Source organism: Mytilus californianus, unplaced genomic scaffold (assembly GCF_021869535.1).
Source record: "Mytilus californianus isolate M0D057914Y unplaced genomic scaffold, xbMytCali1.0.p SCAF_4, whole genome shotgun sequence".
NCBI lineage: Eukaryota > Metazoa > Mollusca > Bivalvia > Mytilida > Mytilidae > Mytilus > Mytilus californianus.
In genome coordinates this window covers 94,768,632-94,787,737 of record NW_026262690.1, presented here as the reverse complement: position 1 = coordinate 94,787,737, position 19,106 = coordinate 94,768,632, and the positions used below count along the sequence as shown (strand labels likewise).

Here is a 19,106-nt window from a genome sequence, read left to right as displayed (position 1 = left end):
AAAAAATTAAAAATAATTTCTTATACAAAACTATAATAAAGGTATTAAAAAAAATTACACAATATATTGTATCTTTCAGTACCACTGCCATGTATTGTTTCTGACTGGACCACATGGTCAGCACCTGATGCCACAGGAACCAGATACCGAGTCAGATACACACTTAGACCTGCACTTAATGGTGGAAAAGAATGTCCAGATCTTATACAAATTGGCAAAGGTAAGTACATTGTTTTATCACTTATGATATAATATTATTAATTGGATATTTTTAAGGATTTATGATTCCTTGATCACATGTACATTTGTATTGCTAATACTGTTGTGTTTAGCTTTTTGTAGGTCAAAAACATCATATTGCACAGGGCATACAGCATGTTACTAAAAATACATACTAGAAATCCCCAATTTTACATTGTTCATGCAATAGTTGTTGATTAATGATATAATAATTGTAGCCTTTGTTTGAGATCAATACGATGTTATATCGACCTAGAGAAGCATATCGTCCTTGGACTTCGTCCTCAGTCAATATGCTTCTCTTAGGTCGATAAAACCTCCAATCGACCTCATTCAAAGGCTATAATTGTATATTACCAGTTTGTTTAATCTTGCTGTAGTCTTATACAAAATTGTAAGAATACAATAGTGTTTTTTATGTTCCCCTTGAAAAACAGTTTTCTATAGAGCACTTATTGTGTTCATTGCATATTTCTTTCATAAAGCTGGTTAAGACTGTTAAGTCAATTGAAAACATGTGTGAGTAATGTTGAACACTACTTCAATTTTTTTATAAAATTCTTATAGAAAGAATTATTTAGTAGGAATGATATAAGAGAATTTATATTTTTCAGTACCATTGCCATGTCTTATGAGTGACTGGACTAAATGGAGTGCACCTGATGCCACAGGAACAATTTACAGATATAGATATGTTGTTAGACCTGCATTGAATGGTGGAAAAGAATGTGAAGATCTTCTTCAACTCAAAAAAGGTAATTTCTGAATCCTGTACCACAGATTAGAGCATGGGAGTATAAACAGGATGATTGATGTGTTTATTTACTGTAAACCGACTTATTTTCGCGGATACTTTATTTCGCGTTTAGCCCTTACCAGCCCATTTCGCGGAGATTTAATTTCACGATTTTCAAATAAGATTGATGTAGTTATGTAAGGAAAGATCAAAGTTTTACATATTCGCGACGATTTATATTCGCGTTATTTTTCTACTCACGAATTTTGCAAAAATAAATCGCTCGCGAAAATTAGTTGGTTTACAGTATTTAGCCATCCACATGCAAAAAGAATTATAGATCATCAACTGAATAAAGGTACAGTCTGGCAACATTTTTTAGTTGTATTTCTGTTCAAAAGTTAATTTCAGATGAGCTTTTGATGTTGAAGTACCTCATGTAAGCCCATATATGGTTAAAAGAGACATATGAGATTACTGATGGTAAAACATGTTTGAATTCAATATGTTGTCGTAATGTGGTCTTTAGTTGTTTAAATGTTTCTCACAGCATCTCTGTTAATTCATCAAAAGAAATTGCATATGTTTTGCTTGACTTGATTTTCCCAATAATAACAAGATTGATGCACTGTAAACCAACTACACTCATAAAGTTTTTTTTTTTTGTATTTTCTACTTTTGTGAGTAGAAATAATAGTGCAAATATAAGGAGTTTACAGTATTAAAGAATCGTAAGTCACTTTTATTGCTAGTATGACTACTTAATTTGTTTACATGTTGAATGGTTTCATCTAAATTTTTGTGTATTGTTTTATAGTACCACTGCCATGTATTATGTCTGACTGGACCACATGGAGTGCACCTGATGCTACAGGATCAAGATACAGAGTAAGATACATGGTCAGACCTGCTTTGAATGGTGGAAAAGAATGTGACGACCTCATCCAAATCGCTAAAGGTTTGTAATAGTAATGAAAATATAAAGTTAAGAAATGGACTACTGTGGATTCATTTATTTTCATAGATGCCAATTTTTCTCGTTCAAGAAAAAAAAAAATTCGTTGATATTTGATGTTTTGGTTTTACAAAAGTTTGCACACAAGCCTATAGAAAGTAGCATGTTCAGGTTTTTCTTCTTCTTTATTTTGATAGTAATACATGTGATAAGGGTAATATTTAAAAGAGACAGGAACCAAACAAAAATAAAAAAACTAAAGATTTTCAGAGGTCAGTTTGATTAAATGTATTTTACTATGATTACTTTTTTAAAAATCTGTGCCTCTATTTTACTTAATATTTATGTTTTGTTTAGTTTTCTTAAGTTGAGTTATATATTGTACTTTCACCAGTAAAATAAAAGTAAATGTTTAAAATTTTCAACATTAATCATACTTGTGTGGAAAAAAAAAATTCATGCAAGTAGCCTTGTTCAGTTAAATTTTGGTCAAGAGCTATATAACCATTGCTAGGTATTCAAATCAATATTGCTCATGAGAAAGAGCCTTACTCATGTAACTTTAAACTAAGATTTACATGAGATCCCCTTGATATTTTGTTATAATACCTTGCATATTTTAGAATGGCCCTTGAAAAACTGAGCTTAAATTGACTACTTCCATAAAATAACAAATGTGTAATTTATTATATATTGTAACTGTACTTAAAGTTTCAATGTCAGCAGATATGTTTTAAGATAGAACTATTTACTAGAAATAATATTATATGAATAATATTTTTCAGTACCACTGCCATGTCTTATGAGTGATTGGACCAAATGGAGTGCACCTGATGCCACAGGAACAATTTACAGATATAGATATGTAGTCAGACCTGCTCTTAATGGCGGCAAAGAATGTGAAGACCTTCTACAACTCAAAAAAGGTAATTTCTGAATATATTTATCATAAATTATCATAAACTGTCTTCTCTAGCACAGTATTTCGATGAACACTAATTCTGAGATCACTTTTACCCACACTGTCCAAAAAAATCATTACCTGAAATATATTTATGAATACACAGTAGTTCCATTTGCAAGTCCCTGTTGTTTTAAATTTCTATGAAAGGAAATTAAATCCCTTTTGTTGCAATTTAAGTTCTTTACTGTTTGTTTAAAGTTTTTTTATCTAGTCTGCAGCATAAAGAGGCAAATAGCATTGATTAACTCATGAACTGAAGGTCAATACTTGCATATTGTAAATAAAAGTTAACTCGTATTGTTATATTACAATATGAAATTCAAAAGGATTCTATTTCTAATTTCAGTACCACTGCCATGTATCATGTCTGACTGGTCCAACTGGAGTGCACCAGATGCCACAGGAACCACATACAGAGTCAGATATGTTGTCAGACCTGCTCTCAACGGTGGCAAAGAATGTGAAGATCTTATGCAACTCAACAAAGGTAATGTTTGCTTTATTTTTTACTTGGCTGTTTTATGATTGGTTTTAGAAAGCATGCAATTTTACTTAATAGATGTTAATTAGATGCAAATTAAGACCATTCAATTTATTCTCAATTTCGTTTTTTTACTGGTAAACAAATATTATTTATATCTACAATTAAACTATTTCAGTTTGTACTTACTTAACTACATAAATTTGAAGTTTTTAATTTTTTTTAAGTGAACACCTTAATTGTCTTTTATCAACTGTAATCATAGAAACAAAAAGGTTACACGGCTTTTCCAGTCTTCCTAGTGTTACATATTCCAGGATTTGATTGGTGGTAAAGTCTTGTATGAGGACTTAAATGTATTTTTTATAGTAATTTAACCTGTATGAATAAAAGGATTGATTGATTGATGGTTGCTTAACACTCAGTGGCAAATATTTCATGCATGTTCTGGGCAACTGAATAAAAGGAGATATAGGGTCTATCCCTATGAAAGAGCAATGCAACACCACATGAACCAAAACACATCTAAAGGCATAAAAAGGGTCTTTAACAAGTGTCTATATAACATGTCTATTAAGCCTGAATGACCAACAATCTAGAAGAGTTAAGTACACCAAGCATATGTCTACTCTGGCCTAACAATTTTTCAGTGTCAATAGTGCAATAGCAACTTTTGGAACTTATAAAATCTCTTTAGATTACTGTGGATTTATTATTATTCGTTGGATACCATTTTTTGGGGGTTTCATGGGTTCAGGTGAACCACAAAATTAAATATTCTACAAATTACAAATGTTCTATAGGCTTGTATGCAAGCTTTGGTAAAACTACAAAATCAAGTTTTCCTGATTTCCCAAAATTTGGTACCACTGAAAAATAAATGAATCCACAGAATCAAAGTAACTTTACTTTGCATACTATTTTGTTTGTTTCAATTCCAGTACCTCTGCCATGTCTCATGAGTGACTGGACTAAATGGAGTGCACCTGATGCATCAGGAACTACATACAGATACAGATATGTTGTCAGACCTTCTCTCAATGGTGGCAAAGAATGTGAAGACCTTATGCAACTCAAGAAAGGTAATTTCAAAATATGTAATATTAACTCTCTTCTCTTTCCAATAAATTGCACAATGTTTAAACATTACAAAAAAAAATATGCATTTTTTCACACTCTCACTGTTTTTGATTGTTACAGGAGCTATTTCAGAATTGTTAGCAGTTGAAAATTAAAAATGCTCAGGAGTCCCCAATGTTTTAACTTCTATATAAATGGATGGTTTATATATCTTTTTGTTGAGTTGTGATTGTGATAGAAATACACTTTACAGTCAGTTTGATAAAAAGCATAATGAATGATAACAAGAAGTAAGTTGTTTATGTCTATTTTATAGCATAATGAAGCTACTTGCAATGATTTTCTCAAGAGCTCAGTAAACTTACTGCACTCAAACGAAAGTGAATACGTGTAGAAATTGAACGTCTATATGATTTAAAGTTCTACTTTCATTTTAGTACAATTGCCATGTATCATGAGTGACTGGACTGCTTGGAGTGCACCTGATGCCACAGGAACAACATACAGAGTTAGATATGTACTCAGACCTTCTCTTAATGGTGCCAAAGAATGTGGAGATCTTATGCAACTCAACAAAGGTATTTCATAAATGCAAAAGTGTATATGTCTATATATTTGGTCATTGTAACTAGTGTAAGGTGTCTATATTTGGTCATTGTAACTAGTGTAAGATGTCTATATTTGGTCATTGTAACTAGTGTACGATGTCTATATTTGGTCATTGTAACTAGTGTAAGATGTCTATATTTGGTCATTGTATAAAGTGTAAGATGTCTATATTTGGTCATTAGCAACAGTGTAAGATGTCTATATTTGGTCATTATAAAAAGTGTAAGATGTCTATAATTGGTCATTATATAAAGTGTAAGATGTCTATATTTGGTCATAAAAACGTGTAAGATGTCTATATTTGGTCATTAAAAACATGTAAGATGTCTATATTTGGTCATTAGAAAAAGTGTAAGATTTCTATATTTGGTAATAAGAAAAAGTGCAAGATTTCTATATTTGGTCATTAGATGTAATTGAATGATGTTTTTACAAATTGATTTTAGATTTGGAATAAGTTTACTTTTACTGTGTTGAGAAAATGTTTCAAGCTGTAAATTGATTACTTGAAAAATGCATTTTTTCTAGATTCTTGCAAGACATAATTATTTTGTTATGATTTAACTTTTAGCTTACCTAATGATAACTTTCAAGTTCAATAACAAAGAATGAAATTTATTATTCTCCAAAGGAGTTGTTTACTCATATAATAAAATATCTCATTATTTGTTGAGGGATATTGGCAGTGGTAGCAATGTCAAGGGTTACAGTAGTATTTGTACTCATTTGATTTTCCATCATTCAATTGTTGTAAATTGGTTTTCTATATTTTCATTCTTCTTGAATTTCACACAAAAAAAAGCACTTCTCACTTTTTTTTATATCAAGCATTTTGAGTTTTTGGAAGACATTTTGGTACTATGGTACTAAAACTCCTTAAACATTTTTTGGTTCCAAATATTACAACTAAACTGAAATATTGCTATTGGTGTTAAAAGTAACTATTGTGTTTAAGTATAAATCCAAATCAAACGAACTAGGTTTGTGCGGCTCAGAATGTGCTTTGGACTAACCTTCATGGAGAACATTCAGATGAAAAATGCTTGGTACCGCAGAAACGAATAAATGTATGGGAAACTACAAAACAATAAATACCCTAAGAGCTAAATTTCTATTTCAGTACCACTACCTTGTATTGTCAGTGACTGGACCACATGGTCAGCACCTGATGCCACAGGAACAAGATACAGAGTCAGATACACACTCAGACCTGCACTTAATGGTGGAAAAGAATGCCCAGATCTCATGCAGATTGGCAAAGGTATGTTTACATTGCAAATCTTATTTGTTTTCTATGAATTTGGATCATCTATTAAACCAGCATCAATGGAGTATTTATCAAACATATTTGTCAAGCATATTACAGTAAATATTAATCAGCTCTTAATTTCCATTGCAGAAATTATTTGATGGTATTAAAGTTGATCCCTCATCGAGACATTTTCCTGTTCTGTATAAGATGTTTTAAACTTGCAGACATTTTACTTTTTTTAAATTTCTAAACTTTGGAATGGCAGGTATTCCTACTGAAGATTATTCCAGAAACTTTTGTGTTTTGAAAATGAAATCAAACATTCTTGAAGTTTGATTAGGTGGTAAGAGGAAATTAACATTGTGAAATTAAAACATGACTGTAACACCTTTTAAAAAATGCATTTCAAAATTATTAGTGGATCAAAATAATGAAATTAAATTCTTTTTTTCAGTACCATTACCATGTATCATGAGTGATTGGACAGCATGGACAGCACCTGATGCCACAGGATCTACTTACAGAGTTAGATATGTAGTCAGACCTGCTCTTAATGGTGGCAAAGAATGTGAAGATCTGATGCAACTCAGGAAAGGTAACAGTTTTATGATAATAAAAAACATTTGATAAAGTTCATTAAGGCATATCCCAGGAATGAATGATTTAGACAAACTTTTTTTAAAGTAGTAAATTTTTGTTATAAAAGATTACAAGAGTTTTTGAAAAATTGCTAGCTGTGGAATCTAAATTTGGCATATGGAACAAAACTTTTGGTTGAACATTTTTGATTTTACTGTAATAGGTAACACTTTTAAAAGCTTCTGTAACAATCTATTCAATAGAGATATTAATAATGAAATTATTACTAAAACATTTTCAATATATAAATAAGAAGATGTGGTATGATTGCCAAGTTTGTTTTCCTTGCTAAATTTCATGAATAAATGGCTGTTCTGTAAAGGCCCATTGGTTTTTATGCTCTCAAATATTTCAACATTTTTGAATTTCTGAAAAAACTTGGTTTTGAGTGTTTTGACAAAGGTTAGCATGGATGCAACTTAGAATTTAAACTCATACAAAATTAAAGTAAAGGACAATACAAATGCTGCAAAAAGTAAAAGTGATATATAATTGGTTGCCAAATTTACGGTAATTTGAATATGTTTTCAGTACCATTGCCATGTATTGTCAGTGATTGGTCAACATGGAGTGCTCCTGATGCCACAGGAACAAGATACAGAGCCAGATACACAGTCAGACCAGCACTTAACGGTGGCAAAGAATGTCCAGATCTTCTACAAATCGGCAAAGGTGGATATAGTTTTTGGAAGCTAGATTTTATTTAGATTGTGTTGGATATTATTGAGTTAATCAATTTGTTTACAATTACTGTGGATTCATTTTTTTTATGGGTAATAATTTTCATGGATAATTGATTTCCAAGTTTTACCAGAGACAGCATACAAGACTATAGGGAATTTATTCTTTGTTGAAAACTCGAAATTAACATTCACTTATACCACTTAATCCACAAAAATTGGTACCCCAAGAATAATAATAATTCCACAGTAGTTGTAAAAAGTTTAATAACAAAAATACCAAACTCCATGGAAAATTCAATTGGAAAGTCCCTTGTCAAATGGCAAAATCAAAAGCTCAAACACATCAAACGAATGGAAAACAACTGTCATATTCCTGAATTGGGTACAGGCATTTCCTTATGTAGAAAATGGTGGATTAAACCTGGTTTTATAGCTAGCTAAACCTCTCACTTGTATGGCAGTCACATAAAATTTCATTATATTGACAACAATGTGTGAACAAAACAAACAGACATAATAGGTAAAAATGTCAAAAAAAGGGGTACAGCAGTCAACATTGTGTTACAATCTTAATCACTATAAAAACAAACAAATATGTCAACAAAGAAAAACAAAATGGCATATAGACAAAGCACATAATTTAAAACTGCCCGGGCACTAATGACATCATTTTTTGGCATCTATAAATGACTCACTAAGCAGATAGAATCAATATGTTGATAAAATTGATTAGGAAAATCATGAGTAATAAAAGGTTTTTAACATGATCATTTATTTTTATTAAGATAATGGATATAATTTGCAATATATTATTACACTTGTGAATTCTTTAAAACAATCTTTATGATATGCCCCAATATGAAAACTGATCACCAGATCAAAATTAAGATTTTAACTTAGAATATATTATGCAATGTAAGATTACCATAAAAAAGGAGATTGCTAAATACCATATCTAATTTCAACTTTATATTTCAGTACCACTGCCATGTATCATGAGTGACTGGACTAAATGGAGTGCACCTGATGCCACAGGAACCACATACAGAGTTAGATATGTTGTCAGACCTGCCCTCAATGGTGGAAGAGAATGTGAAGATCTTATGCAACTTAAAAAAGGTATATTTGTAACTTTCAAGTAATTCGAGACTGAATGAAAATTTTAATAATTTTTCCTACTTGATAAAGAATTTTTTTCTGTCTATTTTTGTTACAATTTAGGTCATCTGGATAATAACTGGGATTTGTGACATGGTAATGTTTTATATTCAAGAATACTCAAAAAAACCAAAACACTAAATGTCAGTGTTATTTGCAATGAAAACTCATATAAGAATTGTAAGTGATATCAGATGCTCTATGAGTAAGCATAATCCACTTGGTAATGTGGTGAGCCAGGCAAAAAAACAGTTAATGTATTAGTCAGAGAACTTTTTATTTCAACAGCTAACACTTTTTTTTAATAACTCTTGTATTGTATAGGTGGTGTAGCTTTAGAAAAGGCTTTGTAACAAAAGTTTCAGACAAATCTTTTCAGAATTTAAAGATACTAAATATTCTTATAGATTTCTCAAGTTTGTGCACTGTTCCCTTACATTTTTGGATTGTTGCTTGGACTTCATTTTATCATTGATTTTACATTTTATTTTTCCATTGCAGTACCACTGCCATGTATCATGTCTGATTGGTCTAACTGGAGTGCACCTGATGCAACAGGAAATACTTACAGAGTCAGATATGTTGTCAGACCTGCTCTCAATGGTGGCAAAGAATGTGAAGATCTTATGCAACTCAACAAAGGTTTGTATCAGTGGCTTTTTTTTCTTTAGGGGACCTAGACAAGGGTAAGAGTTCATTTATGGTTAGAGTGAGGCTAGGTTTTTTTTTAAGTTTGGGTCTATGATTTTGGCATGTGTTAGGGTTGAACGTGGGCTTGGTTTAGGTCAAGCCTAGGGTTAGTTTTTATAGCCCTATATGTGGGTGGTTTCTATAAAATGAATGAAAGCCAAATCAGTGAATATATATTTTAAAAACAATTTTGGTGAGCATTACACATCACTTGAATAATCCTTATCATTCATTTTGATCAATGCAAGAAGTTTAAAAAGCCAAACACACAAGTCATTGAAAACATAATAAAACCATTCCTAAGTAGACTGACCAAATTCAGTTTAGATAGTTTTAAAACTACATTGAATTGAGATAAACCTAAGTTTAAGTAATAATTATATTTATTATGAATTCTGAAAACCAGTTCTGTATAAAATACCAGTTGGTAGAAATTCAAATACTTCAATTCTAATTTCTTAAATGAATTAGTGCTGTCTCTATTTCATCATTCCCCCTAAGGATGACTGGGGAATAGAAATATGGTCACTGTTGCAAGGCAAAATTTCTGTCCCTATCCAATATATCCTCATTTTCCAGTGGCAGTCCAAATTTCCCTGACCTTCATCTTGGACGGCCTCTAATGCAGGACCTACCTATTGTATTTATTGTTAATATGTTCTCGTCCTGATTATGCATGAAATATTTGCCACTGGATGTAAAGCAACCGACAATCAATCAATTTTCCACATAAAATACATTTTCTCCTAATTAGGATCTTGAATGTATAAATTAGTCCCATTCTTTACAAGTGGTTATTTTGATTATGGTGATTCATTAAATTAATTGATAATCCTTAATGATTTTTTAGTACAACTGCCATGTATTGTCAGTGACTGGACAGCATGGAGTGCACCAGATGCCACAGGAAGTAGATTTAGATACAGATATATGGTCCGACCTGCACTTAATGGTGGAAAAGAATGTGCAGATCTCTTACAGATAGGCAAAGGTGTGTGTTTATACTGAGTAACACTTACGCTTTAATTATTAGGGAAATATTTTCATAATTGCGGCTAGATATTATGTGCATTGATTTTTCTCTTGTAAGAAATTAAAGACTTTATGCAAATGGTAATATCTCAAGAACCATTCAAAATTAATTATTGGTGGGAGGTAGCATTTTCAGGAATAGATATTTAAGAATATATAGAATTATGTTGTGGTCTGATGTCCCACTGGAATTATGTGAGTGGTTAGGTTTTTCAAAAAGTACCTCTAGACCCCTTTAATATTAGATATTGAACAGTCTGTAATAACCAAATTTATAACATTTTATATGTATTATAAGATTAAAAAAATGTTTGATAATCACCATTTCTTATTTCAACTTTAATTTTAGTACCATTGCCATGTATTATGAGTGACTGGACAGCATGGTCAGCACCTGATGCCACAGGAACAATATACAGAGTTAGATATGTGGTCAGACCTGCTCTTAATAAGGGCAAAGAATGTGAAGATCTTATGCAACTCAATAAAGGTAATGTTGGCTTTAATTTTTGCTTGAAGTGTTTTAAAGATTTCTTATCAAAAGGATATTGCTTGAATATGTAAAAAGATTAATCACAATACAAAAAGTGACTGAATATAAAATGAATTAAAGTTTAATTTCAAGTCAGTTTCTGATTATTGTTGATGTGACCTATGAACAAATCATTTATGGTGATGCATTGTGGGATCACCACTATTTTGGATGCACAAATTGGTCCATTTAAATCTAGAAACATATTTATGAGCAAAATATGTTTTTTAGCTCACAATTATTGTAATGTAAAGGATTGGAACATTGCCTTCTGTATTATGAACTAGTGTATTGTTTTCCATCTTGATTTTATGTCATTATTGTGGTCATTCAAGTTTTGGAGTAAAAAAAATGAAAGTTGAATGATCATCAGTATGTGTAACCATTCTTCATGAATAGCTGTAAATATCAAGGCAAATTTCAAATAAATGGTGAAATTTAGATTTCCAGCTGTTATAAGAAACACTGATGTTTATGGTTTAATAACTATTTAGAATATACTGGTTTAACTTCAATATAAAAATAAGGAGATGTGGTATGATTGCCAATAAGACAACTATACATCAGAGTTCCAAATAAAGTGGATGTAAGCAATTATAGACCACCTTACGGCCTTCAACAATGAGAAAAACGCATTCCGTGTAGTCAGCTATAAAAGGCCCTGACATGAAAAATGTGAAACAATGCCAACGAGAAAACTAACAGCCTAATATATAACAAAACAATTACTAAAAACCAATATGACAGACAAGAACCAACGACAACCACTGAACTACTACAGGCTCCTGACTTCAGGCAGACACATGAAGTATGTCGTGGAATTAAACATGTTTGTGAGCAGCATTCTATCCTTTAAGAAATGATAGATTAATTGTTAATTGTTAATGTGTGTTATATCTCGTTTTGATGGCGCTTATTACTGAGAACTGATATTCTCACTACAAACTATGAATTTGATTTACTTTAATTTGTATTTAAAAAAAAATAAATAGGAAAAGTATATAAAATCAATATTGAAATAACTAAATCTATGTTTTCAGTACCACTGCCATGTATTGTCAGTGACTGGACCGCATGGTCAGCACCAGATGCCACAGGAACAAGATATAGAGTCAGAAACATGGTCAGACCTGCACTTAATGGTGGAAAAGAATGTGCAGATCTTATGCAACTTGGCAAAGGTAATGTTTGCTTTAATTTTTACTTGATGCTTTAGTACTAAATTAAGAATGGAAACCCTTTATATACTGTAACTCTATATATATTTTTCTTGAAACTTGGTAGATGTATTCTTATTTGAATCAGTTTTATTGATAAATTTGAAATTTGAAATCTAATTCTGATAAATTTGTAGGTATATTTTACTTGAGTTTCATTTGCAATTTTTATGGCCCCGCCACATAGTGATCGGGGCCATATAGTTGTAACCTTGTCTGTCATTCCCTCATTCCCTCATTCCGCAACGAATAATTATACAGACTTTTTTCTAAACGCCTTCACATATTGAGCTGATTTTTAGTATGTGAGTCTGCTATGATGAGTTACAGATCGTGTAACGTTTGGTTTCGCTCTGCTGATTTTTGAAGAAATTACAAGCTTTGGACTTTTGATTTGAAAATGTTTTTGAAAATAACAGTTATACAGACTTTTTTTCTGAACTCCTTCACATATTGAGCTGATTTTTAGTATGTGAGTGTACTTAATGATGAGTTACAGATCGAGTTTATGTTTTTTTGCAAGTGGGGCTTGATTCATGTCGTTCTTAATCTAGTTTATTTTTGTAGCTATAAATTTGGTTGTTTTCTTCTGTTTTTGGAATTATTTTTCCATTTTAAAAAATTTCAACAAGCTTTTATACAGGTGACCAGCTATAAGAACATTCGTTTATATTGAATATTTTGCACTGAAAACTTCGCTTTTGATTTTTTGGAATCTTTTCATTTATCTTTGGTTTAGCTTTTTTTGGCAGAGTTGATTGTAAATCTTAGGCAAATGATAATCTTTTTTCAGTTTATTGTACTGTGAATGCAAATAAAATGTGCATTCCACTTGTTTCTTGAATAACTTTTAGGAGGTATGCTCATGACCAAAAGTTGATCTGAGTATCATAACTAAATGGACCAAATTTTTTCAAGTTCAATTTGGTTTGATGGAGTGGAATACTCAGATTTTAAACAAGCAATGTGTGTACTTATTGAAGTAGATACAAGAAATGGCTATATTTTATAGCATTTGCTAGTTTTCATGATTTTTATGAAGCTTCTTCAGGTATTTAAAGGCTTTCTTATACATGTGATTACATTTTATAGGGAAGGTAATGTTGTTGTCTTTATTTCAAGAATAAAGCTACTATCTTTTTGCAATAGCCAATTCTATTATAACTGATGTGATGAATTATTTACATTGTTGACATGTAAAACTGAATGTACACAACTCAAATTTGTTTTTAGCATTTTCTATTTAACTTTCAGTGCCATTGCCTTGCATCATGAGTGACTGGACTAAATTCTCAGCACCTGATGCAACAGGAACAATTTACAGATACAGATATGTTGTCAGACCTGCTCTTAATGGTGGAAAAGAATGTGAAGACCTTCTCCAACTCAAGAAAGGTATCCTCTTCATTTATAATATTTAAATTAGTATTTTACTTTTCATACTAGAGATATGCCGCCTTATTGCGAAAGGGAGGATACTCTGCCTATGATAGCCTGGGATCCTGGAATAGCTGAAATTTGACCAAGATCCAGGCCAAAGTTGCTTTAAATTGCGCATGTAGTAATACACTCTAATGGAGAGATTGATCAGGTATTTCAATAATACCTTTAATGTATAATATGAACTAGTCTGACTTTGATTTAATGTATATTTATTTATTTCATTACAGTACCATTGCCTTGTATCATGTCTGACTGGTCTGATTGGAGTGCACCTGATGCTTCTGGAACCAGATACAGAGTTAGATATGTCTTAAGACCTGCTTTGAATGGTGGCAAAGAATGTGAAGATCTCATCCAACTTGGCAAAGGTATTGATGCTTCTAAGTTGAGCATTGCTCTTTATGCTAGCTTAAGCATTTGACACTTTAATGTTAAAGCTGCTTTTATGATTTATGGTCTACTTCCTTAAGATAACTTTACGTTTTGTTTTATATTGTAATGTGTAGAAATAATCAAATCCATATTATGTATGAACAATATATTCAATATTTTGTTTCACACTGGACATCTTTGTAATGAGCCAATTCAGAAATTTATTTTCAGCCACATGAATCATGTTGCCCATTCTCAGCATTGCAAATGACAGCTTGACCAATTAAAGTGTCCAAAACAGTTACTTTCTTATTGCTTAACACCATTAATCAAGCATTACATTTGAACTTTGTTGAGATTTGGTTCTTTCATATTTTAGTACCATTGCCATGTATTGTGTCCGACTGGTCTGCATGGAGTGCACCTGATGCTTCTGGATCCATATACAGAGTTAGATACATGACAAGACCTGCATTGAATGGCGGCAAAGAATGTCCAGACCTCATCCAACTTAACAAAGGTTTGTAACAAGCATTTCTAAGATCCTTGACAAATCATGGAAACTGTTAGGCCTATTTGTATCAGTACTAGTTCTATTACATATAAAGCAATATGTGATTAACCATTGGTATTAAATGAAATGAGCTTTATTGAAATCTCATTAGTTTATTTTATGCATTTTTTCAGTACCACTTCCATGTATTGTGTCTGACTGGTCTGACTGGAGTGCACCGGATGCCTCTGGAACCAGATACAGAGTAAGATACATGACAAGACCTGCATTGAATGGCGGCAAAGAATGTCCAGATCTAATCCAACTCGGCAGAGGTATGATAAATTACATTTATTTGTAAGAAACAATATATTTATTTGTTCCACAAAGCTTATTTTCAAGCAGAGATAATGCTATGTTTGTCTATTTGTAAGATTATGTTTTTGAAAGATGAATTATGATGCATTAACTACTCATTTAATTAGATTTTTGATATGGTAATAGTGTAATTCAATTTTTAACTATACATGATTTTGTACTTGAAAAGGCTAACATATCCATTAGTTGCTTTTCTTGGTTCAAATGTAAGTTTAAAATTACTTAGCATCGCTGGATTGCCAAAAAGGTCAATAAAGGTGACTTAATTCACATTTGATTTAAAATTCCAAACAAAATTTGTACATGTTTATGTATTGAACATTTAATATGAAAAATTTAGTTGCAATTATTTATCAAACTTACTTTGGATTCATTAATATTCGTGGGATACCAATTTTTGTGGATTTCGTGGGTAAACATGAAACACAAACTTAAATGTTCAATGATTAATGAAAATTGGTATCCCGGAAAAAAAAGAATCCACAGAATAGCTCCTTTTTAATGGCAAACATGTGAATTGCCATAAGTTGTATATCCTTTTAAATTTCATTATTTAGTACCAATGCCATGTATTATGTCTGACTAGTCTAATTGGAGTGCACCTTATGCTTCTGGAACCAGATACAGAGTTCGATTCATGAATAGTTTTAATTGTCTTTTACTCATTCTTTAATTTTTTATTTGCAGTACCACTGCCATGTATTGTGTCTGACTGGTCTACCTGGAGTGCACCTGATGCTTCTGGATCAAGATTCAGAGTAAGATACATGACAAGACCTGCATTGAATGGCGGCAAAGAATGTCCAGATCTCATCCAACTTGGCAAAGGTATTGAATGCATTAGGATGTTTAAATCTTTCACAGTTTAAGATACTTGCTCCATAACTATGATTCAGTTGTCTATTGTAAGAGAATTTTGAACAGCAAAAGGAAAATTTTCAATAATGGACAATACATAATACAAGTATCATTAGTCAAAATACTGGTACTAGAAAGCTAGTAGTTTCCAGTATTCCTTCAATAGGATAGTATTGCTTTCAAAAAAAGTTTACAAGAAAGTTGATTAAAAAGTCTATCGTTGTGATTGTTACCATTTGTTGAAGTTTACTTTCATATAATACAGTCATATTAAGAATTCCAACCTTTTCAAAGTTTGGACATAGGATTATCCTGTGCTAATTCTGAATCAAGGAAATTCAAAAATGTATGGACCACAAATTGCTAAGTAAAAACCAATGATTTATCCACAAACCATGAAAATTATAATCCACATGTAAAGGTAACCTTTACAATCCTGATTTCTGAGTCCTGAGTCTGTACGGTGAGCTGATATTGGATCTGATGAAGCCAGTACCAAAAAATGAATTCTGTTGTTCTTTGTAACAGCAATTGGTCTTAAGAATATGTTTCTTGGAATAGAATAGGAAATTACTCGAAGAAGTAAAAAAAACTTTTTTTTCCCTGTACAAAACATTGTGATAGCTGTTTGGGTGTATGGAAGACGTGTGCATTTCATTGATAAATTGAAGTCGATGGACATCAAAAACATAATGTTGCTGCTTGGTACATGATGTCACTGCCTTATATTTTTTAGTATCTCACACTGTCCTTAATGATAAAAACTATTGGACAGTTTGATCAGAGGGAAAATGTACAAATTTCCGATAATAGACAGTTCTAGTTGACCATTCATTTCTAAAATTTTTCATAATGGTATCCTGTTTTAAAATCGTAACAATATGAGATTTATACAATGCATATAACTAATATAATTGAATTCCAGTACCACTGCCATGTATTGTGTCTGACTGGTCTGACTGGAGTGCACCTGATGCTTCTGGAACAAGATACAGAGTAAGATATATGACCAGACCTGCATTGAATGGTGGCAAAGAATGTCCAGATCTCATCCAACTTGGCAAAGGTATTTTTCATTCCATAGATACTTGATTTTTTTCTAGATTTGTCTTAAAAAACTGCATACTTTGATGTCAATATATATTAAGATGTAATAAACTAAGATACTACAAAGCCCATTTTAAATTGTGTTGATAATCCTTATTCAGATTAAAATTACACTGACGCTTTTAAAAAGATTGATATTCACTAATCAGAAATGGAAATTGCTATTAAGGAGATTTGAAAGAATAACTTACCATATGTGAGGGTTTTATTAAGTGGTATTCTTAAAATCCAATTCCTATAGAATCTGATGGCTGTGATCATTCACTTTACACATTTGTTACAATACATTTGCACTTTGAAACTTACCTTATGTGCTTACACCTTAAAAGTTATTTTACATCATTAAGATCAAAGCTCACGGGGGTGATAGACATCTTGGAACTATGAGTTATCTTGTTTATTTATTTGGAGTTCACTTTTTTGGCTTTATTCTCATTAAACAATAAATATATTGTCGTATAATATATTTACCCATCTTGAATTATTATTTAACAGTACCACTGCCATGTATTGTGTCTGACTGGTCTGACTGGAGTGCACCTGATGCTTCTGGAACAAGATACAGAGTAAGATATATGACAAGACCTGCATTGAATGGTGGCAAAGAATGTCCTGACCTCATCCAACTTGGCAAAGGTTTGTTTAAGAATTTTCATGTTAGGGCTATTCAAGGAAAAATTGTATTTAATAGTTAGACAACACATATTATTTTTTTGTGTAGGTAATTGGAATTGAAGCAAATACATTTCTGTTACAAATGCAAATAAAAATTATGGGTGGTTGGGTATAAAAAAGAAAAAGAGTTGTGCCTCCCACGCATATTTGCCTAACATCTCTTTAACTGTAATAGATAGATAGAATCTTAAAATAGCAAAAATGATATGTAAGTTAAGATCTACAAATAAGTCAACATGTTCTAAATTGTCAGTTGACTCCTTATTGGAGTTATGTCTCTTTCATGTCGATATTTACCAATTTTTTGCCTGTTTGCTTATTATCTTGAAAACTATAATAGATAGATACACACTTTCAATAGCAAAAATAATCTGCAAGGCAAGATCTACAAATAGGTCATCATGGTTGAAATCCTCAGTAGACTCTATATTGGAGTAATTGACCTTAAATAATAGGGTAAAAAATTGAACAATGGAAAAGGAAACAAAGATTGATGACAAGATAAGTTTTATGAAGAGGGCTGACATTCTTTCCTTAGATTATATCTTAAAAAAAATGGAGATTGTCACTGTTGCAGGCAAATAGGAAAAGATTTTCAACACAGATTTCCCCTATTCATTTTATCTTCCAACAACAGCATAATTTGTTTCATTTGAAAATGATTACTGTACTGTTTATTTCTATTTTGTCTTATTACAGTACCACTTCCATGTATTGTGTCTGACTGGTCTGACTGGAGTGCACCTGATGCTTCTGGAACCAGATACAGAGTAAGATACATGACAAGACCTGCATTGAATGGCGGCAAAGAATGTCCAGATCTCATCCAACTTGGCAAAGGTATGAAATGTCGTATTATATTATGTACTTTTTTATGTTGATGCATAGAATGTCTGTTTTCACATCATAACATTTCTGTCATCAAATGATGTGTTTGATTGAAATTATTTCCTGTAGCATTATTGATTACAACAAATTTGAAAATTAATTGATGCAATCTGATATTATTGCAATCTCTATATATTGCCAAACAAATATATCAGATTTAAGAATATGCCTTGATTAGGGGTCATCCATAATTTGCAACCATTTTCTGAAGCAAGCAAAGCACATTTTATGGGGGAGGCTGTTGAATCATTGACAATTTTTGTGGAAACTTTTCCTTTTTTTTTTTTACTTTTTCCAAGTTCAGTTTTTGGAAAGGATTGCCAATTTGAAATGTATGTGTATAGCATGCATGCTTTGGAAAATGATTGACCATAATTGAAGATGCCTTAACTAAACTGTTAATCTTACTTATAATAGCAATGTTATAAATGTGTTTCTCATGCTATATGCATGCATTCAGTGTGATGCTTTGGAATTTTGAATTTGTATGTGAATAAAAAAACTATTCGATTGCCTAAAAAAATATTTTCACAACATCTAATCTATCATTGTGCCTTTAGATTACCAAAATTCAAAAACTTTTAGATTTGGGAAACTTTAGAGCTTTTACCCATTTTTTTAAAC

General features: G+C 31.5%; 1 protein-coding gene across 1 annotated transcript in view; it reads left to right on the top strand.

The window, feature by feature from the left end:
• LOC127698846 (uncharacterized) overlaps positions 1-19,106 on the top strand; it is a 141,382-nt gene that overhangs the window by 38,094 nt on the left and 84,182 nt on the right. Inside the window, exons 41-63 of the mRNA XM_052202529.1 lie at positions 80-220; positions 855-995; positions 1,794-1,934; positions 2,717-2,857; positions 3,242-3,382; positions 4,318-4,458; positions 4,894-5,034; positions 6,186-6,326; positions 6,772-6,912; positions 7,488-7,628; positions 8,618-8,758; positions 9,299-9,439; positions 10,338-10,478; positions 10,869-11,009; positions 12,092-12,232; positions 13,523-13,663; positions 13,939-14,079; positions 14,463-14,603; positions 14,771-14,911; positions 15,642-15,782; positions 16,738-16,878; positions 17,415-17,555; positions 18,294-18,434. Coding sequence (XP_052058489.1) covers positions 80-220; positions 855-995; positions 1,794-1,934; positions 2,717-2,857; positions 3,242-3,382; positions 4,318-4,458; positions 4,894-5,034; positions 6,186-6,326; positions 6,772-6,912; positions 7,488-7,628; positions 8,618-8,758; positions 9,299-9,439; positions 10,338-10,478; positions 10,869-11,009; positions 12,092-12,232; positions 13,523-13,663; positions 13,939-14,079; positions 14,463-14,603; positions 14,771-14,911; positions 15,642-15,782; positions 16,738-16,878; positions 17,415-17,555; positions 18,294-18,434 — 3,243 coding nt within the window. The remainder of the gene's footprint in view (positions 1-79; positions 221-854; positions 996-1,793; positions 1,935-2,716; positions 2,858-3,241; positions 3,383-4,317; positions 4,459-4,893; positions 5,035-6,185; positions 6,327-6,771; positions 6,913-7,487; positions 7,629-8,617; positions 8,759-9,298; positions 9,440-10,337; positions 10,479-10,868; positions 11,010-12,091; positions 12,233-13,522; positions 13,664-13,938; positions 14,080-14,462; positions 14,604-14,770; positions 14,912-15,641; positions 15,783-16,737; positions 16,879-17,414; positions 17,556-18,293; positions 18,435-19,106) is intronic.